This window comes from Argopecten irradians, chromosome 8, assembly GCF_041381155.1.
Source record: "Argopecten irradians isolate NY chromosome 8, Ai_NY, whole genome shotgun sequence".
Classification (NCBI taxonomy): Eukaryota; Metazoa; Mollusca; class Bivalvia; order Pectinida; family Pectinidae; genus Argopecten; species Argopecten irradians.
The window spans coordinates 18,406,058-18,428,648 of record NC_091141.1 but is presented as its reverse complement, the minus strand read 5'-3'; the positions used below and the strand labels follow the sequence as shown (position 1 = coordinate 18,428,648).

The 22,591-nt window shown below is 36.0% G+C and overlaps 1 protein-coding gene across 1 annotated transcript; it reads right to left on the bottom strand.

Moving 5' to 3' along the window:
• Positions 1–1,340: 1,340 nt before the first annotated feature.
• LOC138329571 (myotrophin-like) lies at positions 1,341–22,139 on the bottom strand. The gene is made up of 4 exons (XM_069276652.1): positions 21,974–22,139; positions 18,813–18,923; positions 7,600–7,683; positions 1,341–4,171 (listed from the first exon to the last, which is right to left on the bottom strand). The coding sequence occupies exons 1-4, from the start codon at positions 22,052–22,054 to the stop codon at positions 4,076–4,078; spliced, it is 372 nt and encodes a 123-aa protein (XP_069132753.1). The 5' UTR covers positions 22,055–22,139; the 3' UTR covers positions 1,341–4,075.
• Between the last annotated feature and the right edge of the window lie 452 nt (positions 22,140–22,591).

Genomic DNA, 22,591 nt, shown 5'->3' with positions numbered 1-22,591 from the left:
CATTGAGGATGTTTTCTTGTATATATGATTCCATAGAGTTTTCAAGGGAATATTTTTTCTAAATCAAGAAAAGTCTTTATGTCGAGTATATGCACCATCCTTGGTAGATGAAATGGACTTTAAGGATAAGCTTTGAACTGTTAGCATTATGTATGTGACGTTATCTCTTTTTATTGCCTTATCATATGATTATTATTTTAATTGAAAAACTATTTTACAAATCACCTTTTTAAATACCCATAGAAACGCCGCTTAAGCCTTTATCTAGAAAGCAAATACAATGTACCTTGAACCATAGTGTTTTGGCTCAATAGATATAAGCACACCTCTATGCTGTCAGTACTAGAGAGGTGTACGTATAGTCGTATACATACATGTATCTATAAAGCTTGTGCTTTAATCTGAATAATGTTTAAAAAGTTGTATCATTGTCTACATTAAGAATCCTTGCTGTCGATTGGAAAACATGACTTGACACAATACAACATTATCAAAATATACAGTAGTGGCAAACAATGTCGAAGACTTTAATGTGTTTCAAAATCTTTTTTTCCGCTAACAAGATGCATTAGGAACTCTTAAAAGTTGTTAATTTCTTATATATTTGGCCACTGTAATCTTGAAAGTAGGTCAAGGTTATTCGAATAAACAAAATTATGCTTTTTCCAACATGTTACAGTCCCAATATCTGACTTTCATTCACTTATTGGGAAATCGTTTAGTAATTGACAAAAAGTCGTTCAAAGAATTTGACCCCCAGCCCATGAATGACGGTCAAAGTCATTCATTTGAACTGCCTCAATAGGTCTTCATCCCAGCATGCTACAGGCTCAAGACAATTAAGGTTTCTATGCCTCTTAGTTATAGACAAGAAGTTGTTTACGACGTACTGTAAAGATTTTTAGCCTTTTCCTGTAATCTTGAATGAAGGTTATTTATAAGTAATTCTTTTGAACATACTAGGTGTAGTCCTTAATTCATCCCTGTATGCTACAGGCCGTATATGAGTACTTTGAGCCATCATGTCATCGAGAAGTTGTCATTTGAATGAAATGTATACAGATGGACTGCCAACAAGGATAGACGAAACACAATGAAAGTTCTACCATAAACAGAAAGGTACCTCAACATTCACAGATCGTCAGCCCTTCAGAATGGACAGATTTTTCCCCCGTAAAATTTTCAAACCTCCTCTATCGATGTAACCTGCCCCCCAACTTCAAATTTTATTTTTGCACAGAAAAAATGTGCACATTACACAAGTGTTCACGTTATAAGTCATTCTTATCCTTTGTGTCAGATATCCTAATAAAGGTATAAAACACAACAAAAAATTTACAAATCTTATAAATAACATTTATTATAAATGTTTACACTGTTCCAAGCGTTGTACATCTGCTCAATGTTGATTAACCCAATAAACACTTCATTTTACTAAGCACAAAACTAACCATGCACCAACATCTTCACATTCCCATTTCTCTACCAACTACCCTACAGAAAAATATCTCGCATATTACAAAGCTTTCTTTCATTTCCACTTGTCTGTATAAATAAATCAGTTTGAAAACATATTACAGTCAAATGACATAAATACTGACAGGAAATAAATTCTATAACTAGAATTGAGCAAGCACTTTAAATTTTATCTTATTAGAAATTTTTACAAACAATAAACACCTTTTAAGCTTCTTTTTATATCTTTATAGTTTTACAAATTAATAACCTGGTTTTCTGTTCCCCAGTAAATCTGCCAGCAAATTACCAAGGTCAAATTTATATCAAAACAGTGTCTTGACACCTCCCAAATCCATTACATTATTACCACTCACTAAGCACTTCAGCTTGCTGCTAAAAAGAACTTCCATATTAAAGGAAGAGGCTAAATTAAGTAAAGAAATGATTTAGGTATTTTAAATAGTTGAGGCAATGATATGCAACTCTAGACTTTAGACTGTAATATTCAAATTTCTACAGGTTTATGTGAAAAGAAATGGATAAAATCCACCATAATTAATTAAGAGACAAATTAACTACAGTACTGTATTCGATCCAATAAGCGTCCCTCTTCCTTTTTAGACATCAATTTCACGTACTTCAAATTAAATGCACAGTGAAAATACGAAAACTACTGAAAATACGAAAACTGTGTTGGTTTCCTTACAGATTTCTTTTGCAAAATGATTTATGGTTTACTTTGTAGAATACTTTTATGAAAGGCTAGTTCAAATTTGTTTCTATAAAGTGACCTCTTATTTGCTTCAATTTCTACATGCCCTGCGAGCTTATTGGGTCAAATACGGTACACATCTTTATGATTAATATCACTTGTTGTAATGCAGGTGTAAGTTTGATTGATTCCATACATGTTGTGCTAATAATAAAACGGATATGGAGGCACTGCAATGCCTGGAACTTTAAGGTTTTTATAATTATTTGTTATCCAGAGTATTACGATCTAACTTACACTGTACATACATAGTAGCACCAAAAGGTTTGTATACTACATTGACATGTACATTCAATACAAATACCTATCCATGCAAATCTTCTACTAGTCCTGTTGCATTAGCTATATCGTGTAAATACATCTCAACACATCCTGTACATCTTAGCTTGTTATTATCACTAACTTTTAGTACATCCTGCTAACACTGAGGTAAACTACGGTTAGTCATTGTTTTAATATCATACTTTTATTATATATACAGATGTATATATATACTATGACCAATCTCATCTAAATACCAATAACATCAAGATTTTTTGTATTAATCTCGACTTTATCAGGAATTATACAATAATTGTCCACAATAACATGATCTCATGATGTATGATGTCTATATATATATACATAGGGGTAGCTACTTGTTCCCAGAATTCTTTTACTTGCGCTCCATGTTGCATAACCAACTTGGTCCCTCATCTTACACCCTGATATAGTTACACAAGTATGTGGGATTAGGATACCTATCAATTCTTTGTTTTCATACTGAATACCAAGAAGTTACATCAAATACGAAAGAATAAAATATTTTAGTCAGGTTTGAATTATCAGATATCTAGCTGACATTTAAAATTATAAGGTTTGATCAATTACAGTTGGCTTTTCATTCAACGTATCCACTCTCACTAGTTTTATTTGGCATAACAGACTGTTTCTTGTTATAAATGTTCAGATATAAAGTTTTCAGGAAAACATTTCAATTATTTCAAATAAAAAAACCTTAAGAATCTTATGATGCATGTGATAAGGACTTTGATTTGAACCAGAGGCAGATACAATGTAGACCGAACAGAAAAGCTGGTTTATATAAAATAATATGAAGTGTACAATGCAAAAAAATAAATTATAAAGCCATGAAATTTCTTTTTGTATATTTCAAAAGGGAAACCAGAACAGTTGGAGTATCCAAATTTTGTGACTAGTTTAATCTAGGCAGCACTTACTTAGCAATGATATTATCTTAACATTTATAAGTTAATCGCACTAATAAAATTTTACAAACTATTGCTATGGTTATGAAAATAGAAGCACAGATTTCTTACTATTATATTTTGATGACTATAATAAGTTAATTAAACAAAGTTTTAAAGTCAGTGAAAACTATAGACAACTGACTAAAATACATAAAAATGACTCATCAGGAAGTGAATTGATCATACTCCTGCTATTCTTGACCTCAACATTATTATTATTTTTTCATTGTTTTTTACAGCAATCAATTCTTGGGAAAAATGTTTTGTAAAAGACAAAGTATAACATATAAATTCAAATTATATCAAAAGTGTTTACAGAAAAGGAATTTATTATTTCATTATCAAAACACATGAGATATTAATTTCAATATTCATAATTACGACAAAATTGTTTGACGTATCGAAGAATGGCTACACAAGTCATAGAACTTGAGTAAAAAAAAAAAAACAATCAAAGATTATAATTTGTATATATTATTATAACAAAATGGAAAGAAAATACTTGTATAAAATGATTGTAAACTGAAGCTTGACCGACAATCCTAACCAGACGTTCTACTTTCCAACCAGACAAAACCTGACATTCACACACAAATTAGCTCGCCCCTTTTAATATCGCTTTGATAGAATCAGTTGTTGCAGCTTCGTAGTAGGATTGTCCATCAGGTGTCTTGCCATTCGTTGATGCTCCCTGGAAAGTGAAAAATTGTTATAATTACTGTCACTGTGTTGTTGAAGAAACTAAAATGATAATCGGTCATTTATACCTAAATGGTCTCCTAACATAGGACGCACAAACAGTGATCCTTAATGGTCCCCAACATAGAACACAAAAACAAGGGGCCTTAATGGTCTCCTGACAAAGGACAAAAAAACAAGGGGCTTGAATGGTCTCCTGACATAGGACACAAAAAACAAGGGGCCTGAATGGTCTTCCAACATAGAACACAAAAATAAGGGGCCTAAATGGTCTCCCAACATAGAACACAAAAACAAGGGGCCTGAATGGTCTCCTGACATAGGACACAAAAACAAAGGGCCTGAATGGTCTCCTGACATAGGACACAAAAACAAGGGGCCTTAATGGTCTCCCAACATAGAATACAAAAACAAGGGGCCTGAATGGTCTCCTGACATAGGAACCAAAAAGAAGAGGCCTTAATGGTCTCCCAACATAGAACACAAAAACAATGGGCCTTAATGGTCTCCCGACATAGGACACAAACACAAGGGGCCTGAATGGTCTCCTGACATAGGACACAAAAACAAGGGGCCTGAATGGTCTCCTAACATAGAACACACAAAAACAAGGGTTCTTAATGGTCTCCCGACATAGGACACAAACACAAGGGGCCTGAATGGTCTCCTGACATAGGACACAAAAACAAACGGGCCTGAATGGTCTCCTAACATAGAACACAAAAACAAGGGTCCTTAATGGTCTCCCGACATAGGACACAAACACAACGGGCCTGAATGGTCTCCTGTCATAGGACACCAAAACAAGGGGTCTGAATGGTCTCCTAACATAGAACACAAAAACAAGGGTTCTTAATGGTCTCCCGACATAGGACACAAACACAAGGGGCCTGAATGGTCTCCTGACATAGGACACAAAAACAACGGGCCTGAATGGTCTCCTAACATAGAACACAAAAACAAGGGTCCTTAATGGTCTCCCGACATAGGACACAAACACAACGGGCCTGAATGGTCTCCTGTCATAGGACACCAAAACAAGGGGTCTGAATGGTCTCCTAACATAGAACACAAAAACAAGGGTTCTTAATGGTCTCCCGACATAGGACACAATCACAAGGGGCCTTAATGGTCTCCTGACATAGGACACAAAAACAAGGGGCCTGAATGGTCTCCTGACATAGGACACAAAAACAAGGGGTCTAAATGGTCTCCTGACATAGAACACAAAAACAAGGGGCCTTAATGGTCTCCTAACATAGAACACAAAAACAAGGGGCCTTAATGGTCTCCTGACATAGAACACAAAAACAAGGGGCCTTAATGGTCTCCTGACATAGGACACAAAAACAAGGGTCTTAATGTCCTCTTAACATAGAACACAAAAACAAGGGGCCTGAATGGTCTCCTAACATAGAACACAAAAACAAGAGACCTGAATGGTCTCCTGACATAGGACACAAAAACAAGAGGCCCAAAGGGCCTTAACAGTCATCTGACTACCTTGGCATTAGTAAAATTAATTATATAAGGTGTCACTTTGTCAGGACTATGTCAGGATCATTTTCAATTTTTTTTCAACAAAATTAAACAAGAGGCCCAAGGCCTTAACATATAGGAAATTAATTAGATATAGTGTCATTGTAGCCATCTTCGATTTGGGATCAACCAGAAATGTAACAATACTTTGTTGAGACCATGTCAGGATCATTTCATGCAAGTTTCAGCCAAATCGCACCGTTAGAACTTGAGAAGTTCAAAATGTGTTTTCAAGATGGCGTCTGTGGCGGCCATCTTGTATTTAGGATCGACCCGAAAAATAACAACACATTGTCGGGACCATGTCAGGATCATTTCATGCAAGTTTCAACCAAATCGCACCGGTAGAACTTGAGAAGAAGTTCAAAATGTGTTTTCAAGATGGCGGCTGTGGCGGCCATCTTGAATTTCGGATCGACCCAAAAAATAACAACACTTTGTCAGGACCATGTCAGGATCATTTCATGCAAGTTTCAGCCAAATCGCACCGGTAGAACTTGAGAAGAAGTTCAAAATGTGTTTTCAAGATGGCTGCTGTGGCGGCCATCTTGGATTTCGAATCTACCCAAAAAATAACAACACTTTGTCGGGTCCATGTCAGGATCATTTCATGCAAGTTTCAGCCAAATTGCACTGGTAGAACTTGAGAAGAAGTTCAAAATGTGTTTTCAAGATGGCTGCTGTGGCGGCCATCTTGGATTTCGGATCAACCCGAATAATAACAACACTTGATCGGGACCATGTCAGGATCATTTCATGCAAGTTTCAGCCAAATCGCACCGGTAGAACTTGAGAAGAAGTTCAAAATGTGTTTTCAAGATGGCGGCTGTGGCGGCCATCTTGGATTTCGGATCAACCTAAAAAATAACAACACTTTGTCGGGACCATGTCAGGATCATTTCATGTAAGTTTCAGCTAAATGGCACTGGTAGAACTTGAGAAGAAGCTCAAAATGTGAAAAGTTAACGTACGGCGCACGGCGCACGGCGCACGGCGGACGATGACGGACGAAACATGATGACTATAGGTCATCCTGATCCTGCGGGTCAGATGACCTAACAAGGGGCCTGAATGGTCTCCTGACATAGGACACAAAAACAAGGGGTCTAAATGGTCTCCTGACATAGGACACAAAAACAAGGGGCCTGAATGGTCTCCTGACATAGGACACAAAAACAAGGGGCCTGAATGGTCTCCTGACATAGGACACAAAAACAAGGGGTCTAAATGGTCTCCTGACATAGAACACAAAAACAAGGGGCCTTAATGGTCTCCTAACATAGAACACAAAAACAAGGGGCCTGAATGGTCTCCTAACATAGAACACAAAAACAAGGGGCCTTAATGGTCTCCTGACATAGAACACAAAAACAAGGGGCCTTAATGGTCTCCTAACATAGGACACAAAAAACAAGGGGCCTTAATGTCCTCCTAACATAGGACACAAAAACAAGGGGCCTTAATGGTCTCCCGACATAGAACACAAAAAACAAGGGGCCTGAATGGTCTCCTGACATAGGACACAAAAAACAAGGGGCCTTAATTGTCTCCCAACATAGAACACAAAAACAAGGGGCCTGAATGGTCTCCTAACATAGAATACAAAAACAAGGAGCCTGAATGGTCTCCTGACATAGGACATAAAAACAAGGGTCTTAATGGTCTCCCGACAAAGGATTGAAAAACTAGGGGCCTTACAGCCTGTAATGGTCTCCCAACAAAGGACACAAGTGTTGTGTCAATGTCAAATATCGTTTTAGAGTGACCTTTACATATTTCACAATAAAATAGTCGCAGGTGAGTGACAATTACTGGTAGATAACAATATACTCTCACCTTTTACTAACAATTCAACACATTTCTTGATAACACTATACTTACCTCTTTTATTAACAGTTCCACACATTCTGTGTGTTCTTCAAATATCGCTGCCAACAAGGGAGTTATGTCATATTTATCTGGTGCCTAAAACAGCAATACTATACAATAACAAGTGACCTATTGTGTGTAATACTGCTGGAATTCTCATCAAAAAAGTGTATGTATGATGAAAACCTGATGGGATGTATAAATGTACCAGAGATATCCCATAGGGATCTTGGCACCCACCAAAGATTGATCTATGTCTGACAATTGTCAGATGGATCTTTTCTCTACTTTTTAAACTATCAACTATCAAAATCCAAGATGGCGGCTTGCAGGCCATCTTGTTGATCGATCAGTCAAAAATGTACTATGTACAACTAGGGCCCAAGGGGATCCTACATATGGAATTTGAGGCAGATCATTGCAGTACATTCTGAGAAATAGTGGTAACAAACTTCAACTATCATTATTCAAGATGGCGACCAGTCAGCCATCTTGTTGACTGGTCAGTCCCAAAAGTCAGTATGCACAACTAGGGTCCAAGGGGAACCTACAAATGAAATGTGAGAATGATCCCTTCATTACTTTTTGAGAAATAGTGATATCAAACTTTAACTATCAAAAGCCAATATGGCTGCCTGGAGGCCATCTTTTTGACAGATTTTTCCTAAAATGCAATATGCATAACTAAGGCTCTAGGGGAACATACATATGAAATTTGAGAAAGATCCCTTAAGCAGTTTTTGAGGAATTGTGATAACAAGAATTGTTAATGGACGGAAGGACAGACGGACCACAGACCACGGACAAACGTAATTTGAGTAGCCTAAAGTCTGATGATGGTGGACTAAAAATATGAAACTATATAGTATGTCAAATTTTTGAAAATATAAGAAAATAAAATGTGTATATAATCGGACGTGAACAAATATTCTAAACAGTATTTCAAGTTAAAGTCATTGTTATAAATGGCAGAGAATATCTGCATGAAGGAAACCACAAGAGGAAATGAATGTTCTATGTATCTATCTAATAAATGTTCTATGTGTCTCCCCAACCAACTGTCTCTAGATCTGTGTCTCCCCAACCCACTGTCTATATGTCTAACCAACCCACTGTCTATATGTCTAACCAACCAACTGTCTCTAGATCTGTGTCTCCCCAACCCACTGTCTATATGTCTAACCAACCAACTGTCTATGTGTCTAACCAACCAATTGTCTATGTGTCTAACCAACCAACTGTCTATGGGTCTCCAAAACTAATTATCTATGTGTCTCCTCAACCAAATGGCTATGTGTCTCCCCATCAAATTGCCTATAAGTTTCCCCAACCAATTGTCTATATGTCTACCAAATCAAGTGTCTATGTGTCTACCCATATTGTCTATGTTTACCCTATTGTCTATATGTCTACCATATTGTCTATATTTCTGCCCTATTGTCTACCCTATTGTCTATATGTGTTCCCTATTGTCCATTTCTCTTCCATATTGTCTATAATATGTATACTCTACTGTCTATAAGTCTACCCTATTGTCTCTGTCTACCCTATTGTCTCTGTCTACCCTATTGTCTCTATGTCTATCCTATTGTCTATATTTCTATCCTTTTGTCTTTATGTCTACCCTATTGTCTATATGTCTACCCTTTTATCTATATGTCTACCCTATTGTCTCTGTCTACCCTATTGTCTATATGTCTACCATATTGTCTATATGTCTACCATATTGTCTATATGTCTACTCTTTTGTCTATATATCTACCCTATTGTCTCTATGTCTATCCTATTGTCTATATGTCTACCCTATTGTCTATATGTCTACCCTATTGTCTCTGTCTACCCTATTGTCTATATGTCTACCCTATTGTCTATATGTCTACCCTATTGTCTATATGTCTACCCTATTGTCTATATGTCTACCCTATTGTCTATATGTCTACTCTTTTGTCTATATATCTACCCTATTGTCTCTATGTCTATCCTATTGTCTATATGTCTACCCTATTGTCTATATGTCTACCCTATTGTCTCTGTCTACCCTATAGTCTATATGTGTTCCCTATTGTCCATTTGTCTTCCATATTGTCTATAATATGTATACTCTACTGTCTATAAGTCTACCCTATTGTCTATGTCTACCCTATTGTCTTTATGTCTATCCTATTGTCTATATGTCTACCCTATTGTCTATATGTCTACCCTATTGTCTATATGTCTACCCTATTGTCTATATGTCTACCCTATTGTCTATATGTCTACCCTATTGTCTATATGTCTACCCTATTGTCTATATGTCTACCCTATTGTCTATATGTCTACCCTATTGTCTATAAGTCTACCCTATTGTCTATGTCTACCCTATTGTCTATATGTCTACCCTATTGTCTATGTCTACCCTATTGTCTATATGTCTACCCTATTGTCTCTGTCTACCCTATTGTCTATATGTCTACCCTATTGTCTATATGTCTACCCTATTGTCTATATGTCTACCCTATTGTCTATATGTCTACCCTATTGTCTATATGTCTACCCTATTGTCTATATGTCTACCCTATTGTCTATATGTCTACCCTATTGTCTATATGTCTACCCTATTGTCTATATGTCTACCCTATTGTCTATATGTCTACCCTATTGTCTATATGTCTACCCTATTGTCTATATGTCTACCCTATTGTCTATATGTCTACCTATTGTCTATATTGTCTACTCCTTTGTCTATATAACTACCCTATTGTCTCTATGTCTATCCTATTGTCTATATGTCTACCCTATTGTCTATATGTCTACCCTATTGTCTCTGTCTACCCTATAGTCTATATGTGTTACCCTATTGTCCATTTGTCTTCCATATTGTCTATAATATGTATACTCTACTGTCTATATGTCTACCCTATTGTCTATGTCTACCCTATTGTCTTATGTCTACCCTATTGTCTATATGTCTACCCTATTGTCTATATATGTCTACCCTATTGTCTATGTGTCTATATTGTCTATATGTCTACCCTATTGTCTATATGTCCTACCCTATTGTCTATATGTCTACCTATGCTATTGTCTATATAGTCTACCCTATTGTCTATATGTCTACCCTATTGTCTATGTCTACCCTATTGTCTACCCTATTGTCTATATGTCTACCCTATTGTCTTGTCTACCCTATATGTCTACCCTATTGTCTAGTCTACCCTATTGTCTATATGTCTACCCTATTGTCTATTGTCTACCCTATTGTCTTGTCTACCCTATTGTCTATATGTCTACCCTATTGTCTATATGTCTACCCTATTGTCTATATGTCTACCCTATTGTCTATATGTCTACCCTATTGTCTATATGTCTACCCTATTGTCTATATGTCTACCCTACTGTCTATATTGTCTATTCTACCCTATTGTCTATATGTCTACCCTATTGTCTATATGTCTACCCTATTGTCTATGTCTACCCTATTGTCTATATGTCTACCCTATTGTCTATATGTCTACCCTATTGTCTATATGTCTACCCTATTGTCTATATGTCTACCCTATTGTCTATATGTCTACCCTATTGTCTATATGTCTACCCTATTGTCTATATGTCTACCCTATTGTCTATATGTCTACCCTATTGTCTATATGTCTACCCTATTGTCTATATGTCTACCCTATTGTCTATATGTCTACCCTATTGTCTATTGTCTACCCTATTGTCTATATGTCTACCCTATTGTCTATATGTCTACCCTATTGTCTATATGTCTACCCTATTGTCTATATGTCTACCCTATTGTCTATATGTCTACCCTATTGTCTATATGTCTACCCTATTGTCTATATGTCTACCCTATTGTCTATATGTCTACCCTATTGTCTATATGTCTACCCTATTGTCTATATGTCTACCCTATTGTCTATATGTCTACCCTATTGTCTTATATGTCTACCCTATTGTCTATATGTCTACCCTATTGTCTATATGTCTACCCTATTGTCTATATGTCTACCCTATTGTCTATATGTCTACCCTATTGTCTATTTGTCTACCCTATTGTCTATATGTCTACCCTATTGTCTATATGTCTACCCTATTGTCTATATGTCTACCCTATTGTCTATATGTCTACCCTATTGTCTATATGTCTACCCTATTGTCTATATGTCTACCCTATTGTCTATATGTCTACCCTATTGTCTATATGTCTACCCTATTGTCTATATGTCTACCCTATTGTCTATATGTCTACCCTATTGTCTATATGTCTACCCTATTGTCTATATGTCTACCCTATTGTCTATATGTCTACCCTATTGTCTATTGTCTACCCTATTGTCTATATGTCTACCCTATTGTCTATATGTCTACCCTATTGTCTATATGTCTACCCTATTGTCTATATGTCTACCCTATTGTCTATATGTCTACCCTATTGTCTATATGTCTACCCTATTGTCTATATGTCTTCCCTATTGTCTATATGTCTACCCTTTTGTCTATATGTCTACCCTATTGTCTTTATGTCTACCCTATTGTCTATATGTCTACCCTATTGTCTATATGTCTACATGTCTACCCTATTGTCTATATGTCTACCCTATTGTCTTTATGTCTACCCTATTGTCTATATGTCTACCCATTGTCTATAGTCTACCCTATTGTCTATATGTCTACCCTATTGTCTTATATGTCTACCCTATTGTCTATATGTCTACCCTATTGTCTATATGTCTACCCTATTGTCTATATGTCTACCCTATTGTCTATATGTCTACCCTATTGTCTATATGTCTACCCTATTGGTCTCCCTATATGTCTACTATTGTCTATATGTCTACCCTATTGTCTATATGTCTACCCTATTGTCTATATGTCTACCCTATTGTCTACATGTCTACCCTATTGTCTATATGTCTACCCTATTGTCTATATGTCTACCCTATTGTCTATATGTCTACCCTATTGTCTATATGTCTACCCTATTGTCTATATGTCTACCCTATTGTCTATATGTCTACCCTATTGTCTATATGTCTACCCTATTGTCTATATGTCTACCCTATTGTCTATATGTCTACCCTATTGTCTATATGTCTACCCTATTGTCTATATGTCTACCCTATTGTCTATATGTCTACCCTATTGTCTATATGTCTACCCTATTGTCTAATGTCTACCCTATTGTCTATATGTCTACCCTATTGTCTATATGTCTACCCTATTGTCTATATGTCTACCCTATTGTCTATATGTCTACCCTATTGTCTATATGTCTACCCTATTGTCTATATGTCTACCCTATTGTCTATATGTCTACATGTCTACCCTATTGTCTATATGTCTACCCTATTGTCTATATGTCTACCCTATTGTCTATATGTCTACCCTATTGTCTATATGTCTACCCTATTATCTTATATGTCTACCCTATTGTCTATATGTCTACCCTATTGTCTATATGTCTACCCTATTGTCTATATGTCTACCCTATTGTCTATATGTCTACCCTATTGTCTATATGTCTACCCTATTGTCTATATGTCTACCCTATTGTCTATATGTCTACCCTATTGTCTATATGTCTACCCTTTTGTCTATATATCTACCCTATTGTCTATATGTCTACCCTATTGTCTATATGTCTACCCTATTGTCTATGTCTACCCTATTGTCTATATGTCTACCCTATTGTCTATATGTCTACCCTATTGTCTATATGTCTACCCTATTGTCTATATGTCTACCCTATTGTCTATATGTCTACCCTATTGTCTATATGTCTACCCTATTGTCTATATGTCTACCCTATTGTCTATATGTCTACCCTATTGTCTATATGTCTACCCTATTGTCTACATGTCTACCCTATTGTCTATATGTCTACCCTATTGTCTATATGTCTACCCTATTGTCTATATGTCTACCCTATTGTCTATATGTCTACCCTATTGTCTATATGTCTACCCTATTGTCTATATGTCTACCCTATTGTCTATATGTCTACCCTATTGTCTATATGTCTACCCTATTGTCTATTGTCTACCCTATTGTCTATATGTCTACCCTATTGTCTATATGTCTACCCTATTGTCTATATGTCTACCCTATTGTCTATATGTCTACCCTATTGTCTATATGTCTACCCTATTGTCTATATGTCTACCCTATTGTCTATATGTCTACCCTATTGTCTATATGTCTACCCTATTGTCTATATATGTCTACCCTATTGTCTATATGTCTACCCTATTGTCTATATGTCTACCCTATTGTCTATATGTCTACCCTTTGTCTATTGTCTACCCTATTGTCTATATGTCTACCCTATTGTCTATATGTCTACCTATTGTCTATATGTCTACCCTATTGTCTATATGTCTACCCTATTGTCTATATGTCTACCCTATTGTCTATATGTCTACCCTATTGTCTATATGTCTACCCTATTGTCTATATGTCTACCCTATTGTCTCTGTCTACCCTATTGTCTATATGTCTACCCTATTGTCTATATGTCTACCCTATTGTCTATATGTCTACCCTATTGTCTATATGTCTACCCTATTGTCTATATGTCTACCCCTATTGTCTATATGTCTACCCTATTGTCTATATGTCTACCCTATTGTCTATATGTCTACCTTTGTCTATATGTCTACCCTATTGTCTATATGTCTACCCTATTGTCTATATGTCTACCCTATTGTCTATATGTCTACCCTATTGTCTATATGTCTACCCTATTGTCTATATGTCTACCCTATTGTCTATATGTCTACCCTATTGTCTATAGTCTACCCTATTGTCTATATGTCTACCCTATTGTCTATATGTCTACCCTATTGTCTATATGTCTACCCTATTGTCTATATGTCTACCCTATTGTCTATATGTCTACCCTATTGTCTATATGTCTACCCTATTGTCTATATGTCTACCCTATTGTCTATATGTCTACCCTATTGTCTATGTCTACCCTATTGTCTATTATGTCTACCCTATTGTCTATATGTCTATCCCTATTGTCTATATGTCTACCCTATTGTCTATATGTCTACCCTATTGTCTATATGTCTACCCTATTGTCTATATGTCTACTACCCTATTGTCTATATGTCTACCCTATTGTCTATATGTCTACCCTATTGTCTATATGTCTACCCTATTGTCTATATGTCTACCCTATTGTCCTATATGTCTACTACCCTATTGTCTTTGTCTACCCTATATCTATATGTCTACCCTATTGTCTATATGTCTACCCTATTGTCTATATGTCTACCCTATTGTCTATATGTCTACCTATTGTCTATATGTCTACCCTATTGTCTATATGTCTACCCTATTGTCTATAGTCTACCCTATTGTCTATATGTCTACCCTATTGTCTATATGTCTACCCTATTGTCTATATGTCTACCCCTATTGTCTATATGTCTACCCTATTGTCTATATGTCTACCCTATTGTCTATATGTCTACCCTATTGTCTATATGTCTACCCTATTGTCTATTGTCTACCTATTGTCTACCCTATTGTCTATATGTCTACCCTATTGTCTATATGTCTACCCTATTGTCTATATGTCTACCCTATTGTCTTGTTACCCTATTGTCTATATGTCTCTACCCTTTTGTCTATATGTCTACCCTATTGTCTATATGTCTACCCTATTGTCTATATGTCTACCCTATTGTCTATATGTCTACCCTATTGTCTATATGTCTACCCTATTTATGTCTACCCTATTGTCTATATGTCTACCCTATTGTCTATATGTCTACCCTATTGTCTATATGTCTACCCTATTGTCTATATGTCTACCCTATTGTCTATATGTCTACCCTATTGTCTATATGTCTACCCTTTTGTCTATATGTCTACCCTATTGTCTATATGTCTACCCTATTGTCTATATGTCTACCCTATTGTCTATATGTCTACCCTATTGTCTATATGTCTACCCTATTGTCTATATGTCTACCCTATTGTCTATATGTCTACCCTATTGTCTATATTGTCTACCCTATTGTCTATATGTCTACCCTATTGTCTATATGTCTACCCTATTGTCTATATGTCTACCCTATTGTCTATATGTCTACCCTATTGTCTATATGTCTACCCTATTGTCTATATGTCTACCCTATTGTCTATATGTCTACCCTATTGTCTATATGTCTACCCTATTGTCTATATGTCTACCCTATTGTCTATATGTCTACCCTATTGTCTATATGTCTACCCTATTGTCTATATGTCTACCCTATTGTCTATATGTCTACCCTATTGTCTATATGTCTACCCTATTGTCTATATGTCTACCCTATTGTCTATATGTCTACCCTATTGTCTATATGTTCTACCCTATTGTCTATATGTCTACCCTTTTGTCTATATGTCTACATGTCCTATTGTCTATATGTCTACCCTATTGTCTATATGTCTACCCTATTGTCTATATGTCTACCCTATTGTCTATATGTCTACCCTATTGTCTATATGTCTACCCTATTGTCTATATGTCTACCCTATTGTCTATTTTCTACCCTATTGTCTATATGTCTACCCTATTGTCTATATGTCTACCCTATTGTCTATATGTCTACCCTATTGTCTATATGTCTACCCTATTGTCTTATATGTCTACCCTATTGTCTATATGTCTACCCTATTGTCTATATGTCTACCCTATTGTCTATATGTCTACCCTATTGTCTATATGTCTACCCTATTGTCTATATGTCTACCCTATTGTCTATATGTCTACCCTATTGTCTATATGTCTACATGTCTACCCTATTGTCTATATGTCTACCCTATTGTCTATATGTCTACCCTATTGTCTATATGTCTACCCTATTATCTTATATGTCTACCCTATTGTCTATATGTCTACCCTATTGTCTATATGTCTACCCTATTGTCTATATGTCTACCCTATTGTCTATATGTCTACCCTATTGTCTATATGTCTACCCTATTGTCTATATGTCTACCCTATTGTCTATATGTCTACCCTATTGTCTATATGTTACCCTATTGTCTATATGTCTACCCTATTGTCTATATGTCTACCCTATTGTCTATATGTCTACCCTATTGTCTATATGTCTACCCTATTGTCTATATGTCTACCCTATTGTCTATATGTCTACCCTATTGTCTATATGTCTACCCTATTGTCTATATGTCTACCCTATTGTCTATATGTCTACCCTATTGTCTATTTCTACCTATTGTCTATATGTCTACCCTATTGTCTATATGTCTACCCTATTGTCTATATGTCTACCCTATTGTCTATATGTCTACCCTATTGTCTATATGTCTACCCTATTGTCTATATGTCTACCCTATTGTCTATATGTCTACCCTATTGTCTATATGTCTACCCTATTGTCTATATGTCTACCCTATTGTCTATATGTCTACCCTATTGTCTATATGTCTACCCTATTGTCTATATGTCTACCCTATTGTCTATATGTCTACCCTATTGTCTATATGTCTACCCTATTGTCTATATGTCTACCCTATTGTCTATATGTCTACCCTATTGTCTATATGTCTACCCTATTGTCTATATATCTACCCTATTGTCTATATGTCTACCCTATTGTCTATATGTCTACCCTATTGTCTCTATGTCTACCCTATTGTCTCTGTCTACCCTATTGTCTATATGTCTACCCTATTGTCTATATGTCTACCCTATTGTCTATATATCTACCCTATTATCTTATATGTCTACCCTATTGTCTATATGTCTACCCTTTTGTCTATATGTCTACCCTATTGTCTATATGTCTACCCTATTGTCTATATGTCTACCCTATTGTCTATATGTCTACCCTATTGTCTATATGTCTACCCTATTGTCTATGTCTACCCTATTGTCTATATGTCTACCCTATTGTCTATATGTCTACCCCTTTGTCTATATGTCTACCCTATTGTCTATATGTCTACCCTATTGTCTATATGTCTACCCTATTGTCTATATGTCTACCCTATTGTCTATATGTCTACCCTATTGTCTATATGTCTACATGTCTACCCTATTGTCTATATGTCTACCCTATTGTCTATATGTCTACCCTATTGTCTATATGTCTACCCTATTGTCTATATGTCTACCCTATTGTCTATATGTCTACCCTATTGTCTATATGTCTACCCTATTGTCTATATGTCTACCCTATTGTCTATATGTCTACCCTATTGTCTATATGTCTACCCTATTGTCTATATGTCTACCCTATTGTCTATATGTCTACCCTATTGTCTATATGTTACTATTCTACCCCTATTGTCTATATGTCTACCCTATTGTCTATATGTCTACCCTATTGTCTATATGTCTACCCTATTGTCTATATGTCTACCCTATTGTCTATATGTCTACTACTACCCTATTGTCTATATGTCTTCCCTTTGTCTATATGTCTACCCTTTTATCTATATGTCTACCCTATTGTCTATATGTCTACCCTATTGTCTATATGTCTACCCTATTGTCTATATGTCTACCCTATTGTCTATATGTCTACCCTATTGTCTATATATCTACCCTATTATCTTATATGTCTTCCCTATTGTCTATATGTCTACCCTTTTGTCTATATGTCTACCCTATTGTCTATATGTCTACCCTATTGTCTATATGTCTACCCTATTGTCTATATGTCTACCCTATTGTCTATATGTCTACCCTATTGTCTCTGTCTACCCTATAGTCTATATGTGTTCCCTATTGTCCATTTGTCTTCCATATTGTCTATAATATGTATACTCTACTGTCTATAAGTCTACCCTATTGTCTATGTCTACCCTATTGTCTTTATGTCTATCCTATTGTCTATATGTCTACCCTATTGTCTATATGTCTACCCTATTGTCTATATGTCTTCCCTATTGTCTATATGTCTACCCTTTTATCTATATGTCTACCCTATTGTCTATATGTCTACCCTATTGTCTATATGTCTACCCTATTGTCTCTGTCTACCCTATTGTCTATATGTCTACCCTATTGTCTATATGTCTACCCTTTTGTCTATATGTCTACCCTTTTGTCTATATGTCTACCCTATTGTCTATATATCTACCCTATTGTCTATATGTCTTCCCTATTGTCTAGGTGTCTTTCCATGATCAGCTGCTATTATAGTAGTAAATTTGATTGTTGATACCACTGTCTTTAATAGCATCTTATATAAAACATAAAAACAACTTACGTTAATATCTGCACCTTTTTCTAGTAGTATTTTTATGACCTCACACTGCCCATAGTCTGCAGCAAAATGTAGAGGAGTTCTAGAATTTGTTACTTCATTCACATCAGCACCCTAGGAAAAAATGATTATTATCAATTGTTTGTTTGGATGATTGAAATGTATAAACCTTTGAAATGTAATTTTTTTTTCTTCAGTCCAGTATCAACGCCGGGAATGACGTTCTGTCAATAATATATAGTAAAAATATATATATAAAAAAATACCCCTACATACTATTTTTTAATATATTTTTTGTATATATTATTGACAGAACGTCAAACTCCTGTGGATATAGCATGGGCAAGGGAAAGCATATGTGTGTAACAGTTGGAATGGAAAAACATAAACTTGAGAGATCCTGCATATAAAATATATGTAAACTGTATTTGTACTTTTTACCTATTTGCTGCAATTCATTTTAAGTCTTTTCAACAAAAAGTCACTTTTACAATTTAACAATCGCTAGTCTCACCCTAAAAATACTAACGTAATAGCGGGTCCCCACTCCCGAGACAAGCATCGAGGGGACGTCAGTTCCCAAACGTTGTGATCATTTAGTTTTTATTTACAATCCCCCGACACCAGTCAGCAAACGAATCCTGTGAGTAGACACACGCACACACAGCTGCAGTAAGCTGGTTACATACAGCTCAACCCCAAGTTCATAAGAATGTGGTGGAGCAATTTAATTACATGTCAACAAACACATTGTAAAAAGTTAAATGGAGATTTATTATACTACGTAATAGATAATATACAGGTAAACAATAACAAAGTAAGAGTAGAGAATAGAAGTATTTACAGAGAGTACCTAACGATAACACTAGCCCCCACAAGTTCCTGCCGAGAGCCTAGCTAATGACCAACACCCCTTCCTAATCCCTCCAGTCTCCCTCCTCCTAACGAACTCCACAACAGCTCCACTCCCTAAACTATGTTAACATTGTAAGTGTCCTAACGTATGTGTGCTGTGGCAACTGTTGTCAGCACCTGGTAGGGAAGCCAAGGTATCTCCCCCTGGGTGTTGGCCGGTTATCCGGCCATGCAAGTCGTCCAATTTAGCTGAGCAGCCCCTTTTATGATCCTTTCCCCATGGTACGATATGCGGCGTCGCACATACATTCTAATTGGTCCAACCGTATTGCATATGCGCAGTGAGTGCGGAACCTCTTCCGGCAACTCACCAATATCCAGTAGTCTCAAGTGTAAGCACCAAGTTTTTAACCTTGATTGCCCAGGATACAAACGATAGCCGCTATAATAATACTCAACCGGAAACACGAGTGGAATGTTTATATCCTACCCTACCGGTGTCACATCAATCAGATTGAAACAGTGAAAGGGACAAAAGCCATTATGGTACATACACTAAAATAATAAACACCATATGAGGCGAGTGATCTTTATTCCCACACATATTATTACATTATTATGATTCACAATTTCACATGTAAAAGACTTACAAGTTTGTGTAATATGGGATATAATGCTGATGTTCTAAGCATTGCATTTTGTATAATATTGTTAAATCCATGAGATGGGGATGTTTATAAAACTTCAACTCCTTATTCATAAAGGTGGAGGGGCGCTTATAATGGGGTGGAGACCACAGGGGGCCAACTCAATGAAAATGGATGTTGTCATTCATTTTTGTATTTGGTGGATGGACTGATGAGTATATATGACAGTCATGTGATTTTTTTTAAAAAATACGAGATTTGATTTTTTTTTTAAATCGGGATATTTACTATAAAACAGAGAAAGGGACGACAGTCGCCATATTGGATTTTTTACCCCCACCTCGATTAAAGTTAATTTTTTCACAATAGTATACCTTTTTTCCTAGAGTCATAGTCACGCATCAGTCCTCCGATAATCCATAATCACACACATACCATGCAAAAGCATATAAACGATGTCTATATAGTCAAACGCAATATTTTAATCCAAAATTACCGGCGCTTTCTGACTTGTGACATCGAAAGCAACGTCCTAGTAAAGAGCGACTAGAGTGACTTCCCCTGCAGTCTAATTCAATGGGTTTAATCAGAGATATTCCGATACGTTTGTTTTCGCGGAAAATTTGAATATTAATACGTATCGGAATACCTCTGACTAAACCCATTGAATTACATTGCAGGGGAAGTCACTCTAATCGCTCTTCACTAGAGCGTTGCTTTCGATGTCACAAGTCAGAAAGCGCCGGTAATTTTGGATTAAAATATTGCGTTTGACTATATAGACATCGTTTATATGCTTTTGCATGGTATGTGTGTGATTATGGATTATCGGAGGACTGATGCGTGACTATGACTCTAGGAAAAAAGGTATACTATTGTGAAAAAATTAACTTTAATCGAGGTGGGGGTAAAAAATCCAATATGGCGACTGTCGTCCCTTTCTCTGTTTTATAGTAAATATCCCGATTTTTAAATAATTTTTCAAATCTCATATTTTTTGGAAAATATCCAAAGGTCTGTCATATATACTCATCAGTCCATCCTCCAAATACAAAAAATGTATTTTAGTTTTATTACAGGGTTATTCCTTTTACAAAAAATGTATGACAACATCCATTTCCATTGAGTTGGCCCCCTGTGGTGGAGACCTGTCTCTTTGATGACAAACACATCAATGATAACAACTCATACTACATGTGTATGTCTATCGAGTCACAAGTACTAAATAACACAGTATCGAGAAATGTGTTTCAGATGTTATAGTTATAAAAAGTCTTAAGTGGAAAACATGATCAACCAGTTTTATTACAGGGTTATTCCTTTTATATATTATGCTGTAAAAACCCTGACTAAGTGATCATGATTGATCTGTACACATTTTTTCTGTAATCGTCAATATTGGCGGATCCTATATTTAGAACTGACAAGTTAACTTCGATTGGTTGATGGGACTTAACGTCCTTGTTCCAGTTAAAACCGAGCATTGGACATTAACACTTTAACTATGCATCGTATTACATTTAAACTCCTGCTAAGTCTATATTTGGACATGTTCAATGTTACTGAATAACAAACTCAAGTCTGCCATACACTGATGATTCACCGTGCCCGTGGTCTGAATCGGCCCACTCATCGAAAAAATAACAAGCGGGTTATGCATACCTGTTTCAAAAGTTCATTCACGCGTGCTATATCACCATTTTGAATGGCCCACTGTAAGCCTCCCTTCTCGTCGCCAGACATCGTTATTTTGTTTACCTGGACTGCGAGTCAACTTTTTACTCTTTACAATACAAGACCGGAAGTAATCTCACCCTTCATCCAGTTCTTTTGCAACGAAGGATTTGATTAGTCTACGCAGGATATCTGCAACCAATCAAAGTAGTTTTGTTTCCGTCGCGATTTGATACCTAAAAAGAATCAAAGTACTGAAGTACCTACAGGAACACAACAGCACTGATTTAACGTACCACATAGAGTTGCTGCAAAACGTTAGGCTTTTAATCTGGAACTTTTCAAAATAAATGCAATGTACCATTAGTGTTTTGTACATTATGGTTTCATTCACTAAGCCCCAATTTTGGCCGAATCGATAATGGAATCGGTTATTGAAACTTCGATAATTAAGTGCGCCATTTTAAGCCATATGGCCCCAAGAAAAATATCAAAAGTCTCTCTAATATATTGAAAATTAAATCATGTATAATCCTGATTTTTGTTATATGCCTATACTTTCAGGGTTTCTTAATGCAAATATAATCATAAGTACATGTAATTGTT

Excerpts from the sequence above, each read along its gene's own strand:
- LOC138329571 (XM_069276652.1), bottom strand. The coding sequence starts at position 22,054 with ATGTCTGGCGACGAGAAGGGAGGCTTACAGTGGGCCATTCAAAATGGT. Across the intron at positions 18,924-21,973 it reads TGAATGAACTTTTGAAACAG|GGTGCTGATGTGAATGAAGT; the intron begins GTATGCATAACC and ends ATTTTTTCCTAG. Across the intron at positions 7,684-18,812 it reads AAAAAGGTGCAGATATTAAC|GCACCAGATAAATATGACAT; the intron begins GTAAGTTGTTTT and ends TTGCTGTTTTAG.